The sequence below is a fragment of the Simochromis diagramma genome, unplaced genomic scaffold (genome assembly GCF_900408965.1).
Source record: "Simochromis diagramma unplaced genomic scaffold, fSimDia1.1 OVJJ01000413.1, whole genome shotgun sequence".
NCBI classification, from domain to species: Eukaryota; Metazoa; Chordata; class Actinopteri; order Cichliformes; family Cichlidae; genus Simochromis; species Simochromis diagramma.
This window is the reverse complement of record NW_024386948.1, coordinates 1528827-1537592: the sequence shown is the minus strand read 5'-3', so window position 1 is coordinate 1537592 and position 8766 is coordinate 1528827. Positions and strand designations below refer to the sequence as shown.

The 8766-nt window shown below is 49.0% G+C and overlaps 1 protein-coding gene across 2 annotated transcripts in view; it reads right to left on the bottom strand.

Annotated features, from left to right (window-relative positions):
- Positions 1 to 117: 117 nt before the first annotated feature.
- LOC120737518 (histone demethylase UTY-like) overlaps positions 118 to 8766 on the bottom strand; it is a 35063-nt gene continuing 26414 nt past the window's right edge. For both annotated transcript variants that reach the window (XM_040038277.1, XM_040038278.1), the window contains 17 exons: positions 8513 to 8644; positions 8320 to 8388; positions 8122 to 8229; positions 7199 to 7600; positions 5946 to 6802; positions 4973 to 5102; positions 4764 to 4869; positions 4457 to 4662; positions 4302 to 4363; positions 4027 to 4101; positions 3594 to 3742; positions 3378 to 3492; positions 3100 to 3287; positions 2298 to 2439; positions 2093 to 2219; positions 1195 to 1365; positions 118 to 988 (listed from right to left, as the gene is read on the bottom strand). In XM_040038277.1, coding sequence (XP_039894211.1) covers positions 959 to 988; positions 1195 to 1365; positions 2093 to 2219; positions 2298 to 2439; positions 3100 to 3287; positions 3378 to 3492; positions 3594 to 3742; positions 4027 to 4101; positions 4302 to 4363; positions 4457 to 4662; positions 4764 to 4869; positions 4973 to 5102; positions 5946 to 6802; positions 7199 to 7600; positions 8122 to 8229; positions 8320 to 8388; positions 8513 to 8644 — 3069 coding nt within the window. In that variant the 3' untranslated portion in view covers positions 118 to 958. The remainder of the gene's footprint in view (positions 989 to 1194; positions 1366 to 2092; positions 2220 to 2297; positions 2440 to 3099; positions 3288 to 3377; positions 3493 to 3593; positions 3743 to 4026; positions 4102 to 4301; positions 4364 to 4456; positions 4663 to 4763; positions 4870 to 4972; positions 5103 to 5945; positions 6803 to 7198; positions 7601 to 8121; positions 8230 to 8319; positions 8389 to 8512; positions 8645 to 8766) is intronic.

The window sequence follows — 8766 nt, the reverse complement described above, 5'->3', positions numbered from 1 at the left end:
AGATAAAATACATAAAAGCTGTGAACAAAAAAAAAAAAAAAGGGGGGGGGGGGGAGAGGGGGGAGAACCTAAATTCACCTAAATTCTTCACATTACAAATTTTTTTAATTTAATTTAATTTTTTTAGTGGGTGGGGGTCAGGTAGGGAGGATTCTGCTTTTCCAAACTCTTAAAATTACTATCTACCATAGAAAAAGACCAGTTAGGCTAGTGCTCCTTAAAGGGGGAGAAGAAGGAGGAGGGTGGACTGAAGAAATTTTTTTTTTGGAGGGGGAAGTTCTACCCCCCTCCACAAAAAAAAAAAAAAAAAAAAAAAAAAAAAAAAAAAATCACCCAGTCATCGGAATAGAAAACAAGGAGAAAGAAACAGAAAGAGAGAGAAAGACGGGTTGTCAAGTCAGTAGTCTTTTACGGGTGGTGTTGCCAGTTGGGAGAGTTAACAAGTATCTACAAAACACCCCTGCCCCTTGTCCCCGCCCCCCACCCCACCTTCCCCTCCCTGTTCCCGATCATCTGATTAAGTCCTCAATTAAAACAGGGCTGAGCCATTGTCTCTAGAGGAGGAGTGGGGAGGGAGGAGAGGTGGGTGGGTGGCCTGGCAAGGCGGAGAACAGGAGGAGGAGGGAAAGAGAGAAAACAAGAGTCCTGTTATGGAGCTCGGTGTGGCGCCCTCTTGTGGAAGGCCCTCCGCCGGGCTCTTTGTACAGGGGTTGCATAGACAGACACGCTCCGCCGCCTCAGCCTCCAGCCGTCGCTATGGAGACCAGCCATACAGAAGGGGCGGCAGAGAGGGTGGGTGGTGGTGGTGGTGATGAGGGGGTCGGGTAGAGTCGGCCTTGGCTTTCCTGAATATCAGAAATGGTCCGTGTATGTTTGTTCTTTCAGTTTTTTTAGATCTCAGTACAAGTTCCTGTAAATGGGCTTCATGGCTCCACAGCAGAAGAAGAGTCGCCTAATGTCAAGACGAAGATGAATGAAGAGGAGGGGCCTGCGCAGAGAGAGAAGGAGAGATGGTACAGAGCGATTATTCCTCAAGTTCAAATCCTCTGCAGTGAGTCCCCGCCACTGCTGATGTTTCATATGGGCTAATATCGGCCCTGCTGGCCAGCTATCGGCAAATAAGATGGCACTTATCGGTTGTGTGTAAATAGTAGTGATATGAGCTTTGGGGCACTGACAAATCTAACGACTTACTAATGTGAACTGGTCGTAGACCTGCATCAGGTCCTCCATCCTGTACTGCTCCAGCACCACGAAGTCGTCCAGTGCGGCGCTGCCTTTTCGGGCACAATCCTGGCAGTGGACCACGCACTGCTTCTTGGACAGGAGCTCGCGGCGCACAAACAGCAGGTTGAACACTTCCACCTGTGGATCACACACACAAAAACACACGTTACAAAACTAAATCCACAGGCTGAGTTTCTCTTGCAACTGTCTGCGATTATCACAGCAATTGACAAAAGACGCTTAATGGAAAGCTTTTCTAAAAAAGCAGCTGAAAGCCCCCCCACACACACGCTTAAATACGAGCCATTAACGAAGCTGTTAATTAACGCAAACAAAAACCGAGCCGGCTTTAATTCAGCTGATCGCAATAAGTGCTCATGCTGTCCAAAAACAACAACAAAAAAAGGAGACAGGAGGGGAAACGAGCAGGATTTAGCCTATGCTTGCTTTCCTTCACACGTGTTAGATTAAAGGTTATACACGTCCACAGTGGTGGGAAATTAATAAATAAAATAAATTGGCTGCTCATTTCTACTATTGACATTTACTTTACATTATGTGGTAAATGGACTGGCTCTTATACAGCGCTTTTGATCCTCTTCTATCATCCTTTTGATTAGCAGACGACCTGCTCTACCTACCTGAGCCACATGCTTATAATTCACACGTAAAACACACAGTTAAGCGACTAAACTTCTCTAATCTAACAATCCAGGGTGCAGAGTAATATTCAGGATGTGAGTGGGAACGATTGCGCCGACGACTATTATCTTTCACTCGAAAAAGCTGCAAAGCCAGAAAAATGTGACATCCTGTTAAAATTCACACCCCTGGTGCTGCAATGTTCCCGGTGTTGTTCACTGACCTCACAGATGGTGCAGTAGTGGGCCGGCTCGTCCCTGGTCCTCGGCCTCAGCACCGTTTCCTTGCCGGCTGCCGCCAAGGCTTCCTTCACCCACTGGCACTGCTTCAGCGTCCGCAGCAAGCAGTACCTGTGACGGGAACAGAGGCGTCAGCGATGGGTGGAAAAGAAAGAAAAAAAAGAAGCCGCAGAAGCCCCCGCGACTTACTTGATCATCTCGAACAGCTTGTGGTCGGACACTTTAATGTTGCGCGCCATGTTCCAGGAGAGGTGCACCATGGGAACCATGGACTTGACGCTCTGGAGCTTATTCCACTCGTATCGCTCCACAGCCAGCTTGTACTGGTGAGCTGAAAGAGCAGTTTAAAGATTTAGGAGAACATTCTGGACTTTATTGGACATAGACACGCACGGGATGCCGACAGCCAGGAGCCCTTCATCAGTCAGCGTAAGCATAAACAGTCACACAGACTACGTGGATTTAAAACTGCGCTGCAGTCAGCTCGTTAATCAGCTGAAAAGGGCAAAAATCAGCAGGGAAACATTACGGAGAAAGGTCAGAGCATCACAAATGTATTCATATTCTGAATGCTTCTCAACTTTGGCTCCCAGCTGATGAGCAAATAGAGACTTTTCCAGTAACAGATGTTTAGCAGAGAGATGGCCTGAAATACGAGGCCTGCCTCAGTCAAGGGTAACGACGGGTTTAAAAGTGGTTAAAAGCTGTTTTCAAAGCCGCCAGCCTCTATATTTTTAACCTCACAGGAGAAACACGAGTACACAAACTCCAGCTTTGGAGGTAAAATTGCTCGTTTTCTGTCAGCGGACTCTGGCGGAGTGTAACGGCTGCTTTACATTTTCCTTCTGGCGGCAAAAATAAAATCAACCCAGCTGTGGATCAGAACCCTTCAATCACACCTCAGTGCTTCTGAGCTATAACTGTGGGTGAAAATGGTTTATTACTACTACTATTATTATTAAGAGAAAATATGCTCTCTATGACTTCATACCGGTAAGAGGTCCCACGTTCCAGGCGATGTTATTGCACCAGCCAATAGCCTGCACCCAGTGCACTGTGCCAGTGTTAAGCCACACCAAGTCGCCCGGGCGCTGAATGAAGCGGTAGACGGGCACGTCGGCCTCGTACAAGTCCTCCAGGTTAGGCCACCACGAGCCCATCAGGAAGTTGATGTTGTTCCTGGAGGAAGGAGGAGTTTGAGAAGAGAGGTTGGGAGGCGCGTGCGTATAAGCTGAGAGAACGAGAGGAGAAAGATAAAGAGCTCCTTACTTTTCACAGAAGTTGCTCATCACTCCCCAGTAGGGCTCCGGTACTGCAAACCATTCACAGTCTCCTGGTCCAATGTTGATGTTGACGGCACAGAAGTTATTGTGTTCCTGATGACCTGGGTGGGGGGGGGGGGGAGGGAACAAATGTTCTTTGACCACTTCAAAAAGAAATAACTAAATGAATACTTTAGACATAATTTCTTGTTAGTGTGCTGACCTGGTATCCGGCTCCCAGGCACCTTCATGTAGAGCTGGACTGTGTTCATACCCATGATGGTGTGACCCACGTGACTGAGCAGGTTGCCGGCGGAAACCACTCGAGCGAAGGCTGGGAGTTTGCTGAGCTCCTGGAGCTGCTGTTTCCACCTGGCAGGTGAGACGAGAGCGGTGCTTAACTCAAACTGTTTAAAGTATCGTATTAATAACAACAACAATAATAAGGCAGATGTACTGCTGCGTACGTGTCCACAGTGCCAAGTTTAACATGGTTCAGATGAGCAGTTCTCTTATTTTTGGTTGAAATTTGCTCAAATAGTTCAGACTTTAACTCAGGGACAGCAAAGAAATCAAACAGATTCTCACACAGGCAGCTCTGTTTTTTCTGGGTTACACTCTCGAGAGACAAGCTATGAAAGGCAGATGAGACTCACTTCCGTTCGTCCGACACGTCGATGTTGGTTCCAAACTTGATGTATTTCAAAGGTCCCCTTCTTTTGCGGGCAGCACTTAAGACACACAGAGAATTCCCAATAAGCCACACACAGAGTACGACCATAATCACTCGCAGAAAATATGTTCAGTATGTTCTGCATTATGTTTCTGCAGAAAACCAGAGAAAAGCTGAACAAAAATCAGAGCCTGGAGATTTTGTAACAGGGCCAAAATAATTAAACCTGGGTCTTTATTAAAGAACGCTGATAGGTACCTCTCTGCTGACGCTGGCTCTGTGTCTGAGGGCTCCTTTAGTGCCTTCTTTTCATTCTCTTCCTGCAAACAAACCAAAAAAGTGTGAGTTCAGGATTATAGTCGAGCTGAATCTTTCTCTACAGTCTCTGAAGTGACAGGCAAAGTGGAACTGACCCGCAGGGACTCTTGGAAGGAGGCGGCCTGATACTGGGCGTATTTGGCGATGGTGGTTTGGGAGCGGGCGCTCTCACAGCGCCACATTTTCTTGGTGCCGGTTGGATCCCAGTTCTCATCGGCGGGCTGGGAGAGCTGAGTCCAGACCTCCACCAGGTGCTCTGGATTGGCCTCGACCAACGTCTTTGTGGAAAACAGACCCAAGTCTGCGTGAAGAAACACACCCGCACACAGATGAAGCTCCGATCATCTCTGTGACGGCAAACATACACACACACACACACACGTTTGTAACGGAGCCATTTACCCAGTTTGAGAGCTCCAGCCAGTCCTCGAATGACAGTGACGGGGTTGGAGGGGTTTGTGCAGAACTGGTGCAGCGGGGGGAAGAAAGCATCTCTCTTGTTCTCCAGCTGGTCCAGCCACAGGAAACAGAAAGTAATTATTTTTTTAATTCGGGCGCTAAAAACTGAAGAAATTAAAAATGTACTTATTTTGCTGAAGGCTAATACTCACGTAGATGCTAGGTGTGGGAGGGTTGAGCTTGTCTTTGGGCAGGGCTGGTGAGGGTGGAGGTGGCAGGCGTGGCGGGGGGCACTTATCGAGGAGGATGCTGCTGTTGGACAGACCGTTCTTCCCCAGGTTTCTGCACATGGATAGCACACAAAACCTCCTCAGCCACAGCAGTGATGCAAACACTTCTCTCAAATTCCTTCTCAGCAATATCAGTGGTATCATTAGAACCTTGCAAGGTGTGACGGCACATTTTAATACAAAAAATGTAAACTTAAAAAAAAACAAAAAACAAAATCTCAAACCATTTATTTCCATTTGATGGAAGGTCTGTAATCACATGGAGGGCTCTGTTTAACTGAATAATATCTGCATGGCAACAAGACTGCCCAGTAGCCTTCGGTGTTGTTGACAGTTACATAATAATTTGCTGTTAGTACTGCAGTTACACTGCAATTCCACAGGGAGGAGACATGCTCAAAACAACCCACACAGCCCGGCCATCCTGCTCTCATTCTGCACAGGCAGCAAATAAAAAAATGGTCTTAAACTTTGCTACGACTTTGGAGAACATTCCAGACATGTTCCAAACATTAGGTTACATAATTGAAAACCCTTAAACGCTACATTTCAGCACTAAATTAGCTGAGTGAGGCACACGCATTTTCTCTCATTTACACGGGAGCAGCTGCACATTTCCATTAGTACCTCAAACACACTTAACTCAGTGCTGTTCTTGCCAGAACATACTCAGCTCTAAGTCACTCTCAGTTTGTAAGATGCCAGAAAACTGGTGTTTTGCTAATGCACTTAAAGCCCCTGTCGCAGCCTGACTGCGTGTTCTTTGTGCATGCACCAAAAAACAACAACAACAACAACGCCAATGCGATCGTTCCTGACGAGAGGAAAGAAGCGTGCTGTCTGAGTGCATCCGCAAGACTCCATAATGTGAAGGAAAAACAATGAGGCTTCTCACCTGCAGGCCTTCAGCACGTCTGTGGAGCTGGGGTAGATGGATATTGAAGACGACGACGATGACGACGACGAGGAGCTGTGTCCGTGCGGAGGCGTAGCTTTGAGACTGGTGACGGCAGGCGGCTCAGCCTTCAGCGGGCTCTGGGAGTCCTCGGAAATACCTCCTTTGCTGTTGCCGTTGACGGCGGGTGCAGTGGCTGCGGTGCCAGCAGGACTGTGGCCACATGCCTGGGTGTGCTCTGAGGATTTGGGCGAAGGTGTGGCGGTGGATATGGCAGAGATGGGCGAGGAGGCAGCTGAGCTGCCCTGTGCGTGGGGGGTGGAGGGCAGGACGGCCGGGTGGATGTTGTTGATTTTCTTGTGGGGATCCGAGGTGGTGGATGCCGCGGGCGCAGTCCCTTCTGACGGCCCCTCGCTCTCCTCTGGACCCTTCCCCCCTGCCAGCAGGGCAGATAGCCTAGGATTGTCTGCGCTAAGGCTCGGCTTGTCGCCGCCTTCTACCACTTTGCCGCCATCCGAGTGGATGTGATTGGCTAGGCCGTCCCCCTGCGCTGCTTTGCCATCAGCTGATGGCAGCGGCGACGGTGTCTTGACCACAGAGTTGCCGTTGCCGAGGGACGCGGCTGTGGCGTTGCCATCTTTGGTAGCGGACACACTGGGTCCTGCTCCACCTGAGGTAGAGGAGTGGGGGAGGGAGGGCGGGGACGGGAGGTGGTTATGAGGCCGCGGCGACGGGGCATTAGTGGAATGTCCAACCTGATTGTTGGGGTGCGCGAGGGTGGTGGAGTTGGGGGTCTCGGGGTGAGAGAGGGTCCCCTCACTGCTGGAGCCATGTGGAACAGACCCCTTCTGAAGCCCCTGAAGGAAAAAGAGCACAGCTGTTAGGAAGTGCACTCGTAGGCAGTAACCATGGACACGTGTGGCTGTAATTATGATGTGTAAGCTGGGCTTTTATACAGGCTCTGTGTCAGAGCCAGAAATGTGCCCATGTGGATGCACACTCACATGTGTATAAAATAATAATATAAAACAGACGTAGAAAAAATGAATTCAATAAAAATACAAATTAAAATGAATAAAAATGTAAGTAATGTCAATGGTTTCTGACAGCTTTTATGAACGTAGCTCTGTGGATTAAATCACGCTTTTATCTATTACTTAACACGGCAGCTGAGAGCAGAGCAGAGCAGGCTCCGTCACCAGCGCTGGAATAAAAAACAAAAGAGAACAAAGCCCATCAGCGAGGCGTCTCACCTGAGAGGAGTTTAGGTGCAGGGCCTGGCGCGGCATGGCGTCCTGTGTTTGCGTGTTTGTGCAGGTGTGAGGTAGCAGTGCTGCACCGCCGCTGCCGGCAGGTTGCAGGTAAGGCACGTCTCCGTTGGGTCCTGTGGGCGCGGGCCCTGGCTGATTATTATTACTACTACTACTATTACTACTACTGTTACTACTGTCACCCGCGGGGAGCGGGTCCAAGTGTCCGTGCGGCGCGGAGCCCACGGGCCCGTTGGCCAGTGGCTGAGGCGGACACGGTGGCCGGTGGGGTCCCAGGTGGGGCCGCATGGGGTGCAGGCTGGGGTTGGGGGAGGGGAGGGAGTTGGTAGTGGGGCCGTTGGGGAGAGATGGGCGCACCTGACCTCCTGAGGCGCTCTGTCTCATCTGTGAAAGAAAAATAAAACAATACTTTGAAACTGTCAATCATAATCGCCGGCGAGTGATTTATCACATCTGAAAAACCAGACGGGTGAGCTGAGACAAACATGGAAGAAGCCAGGAGAAAACAAAAACAAACAAAAACATTCACCTCTGAGTGTTGAAACCTTCCACCACCGATGCGTGGTTTGGCACAAGATGCGACGGGTTAATGCCTCAACATGCCACAGCTCACCGTTAGAGTGATTTAAGAATAATGCTGTGGGGCTGGAGATCAGGCAGTGTTTACCCACTCTGGATTAGTGAGTTTATTTACTCTGCCATCACAGTTTAAAGCCTTTAACTACCGTGTTTATAGAAGCACCAGAGTCAGTGCTGATCTAAACCCAAAACATTCACCCGACCCTCGCTGTGAATTTCTCACGTTTATTCTGCAGCGTTCTTGTAAACTAATAGGATAAATTCAAGACAAAAAAAGAAAAGCGATGCTGTTCATCACTTTGAATATGCTAGAAGTTGTTCAATACCTGGTGCTGGTGCTGCTGCATTATGGCGAGCTGAGCCTCCAGCTGCTCCAACATCTGGAGCTGCGGCGGCTTCAAGTTGGCCCGATTACTCCGTAACTGTTCCAACATCTGAAGACGGACAGAAAGAGTGAGAACCATGTGACACCTAAAAATAATGATGACCTTTTTTTAAGATAAATAGATGAAAATGTTGCTAACCTGTAATTTCTGTGGTGAGAGGTACCAGTTGGGGACTGGCTGTGCTGGATTACTGGCCCATGAATCACCCTGAGGTGAAAAAACAAAAAGAAGCTGTATTAAGGTGAATGAAACTGGAATTACCGCCTTTGCCACCCCAGTTCAGTTCTGAGTAAACTCTGCTTACTACGAGGGAAACAACTGCCATATTTACCTTGGCAGGACCGGAGGCTTTCCTCCTCTTGGCTGGGCAGGACTGGTCGTCCGCTTGGCCAAGCGAGCCCACGTGAGGAGGCAGAGACTGACCCGAGCCCCCGCCCTCTGCACTGTGATTGGGCTTACAAGCCTGTGGGGGAAGGGGGGGGGGGGGGGTAATGGAGGGAGAGGCGCAGGCAAAAGGGAAACAAATCAAAGGAGAAGAAAAAAAAAGATATATAAATGGATGGGTAAAACAAAGAGGATTGGAGC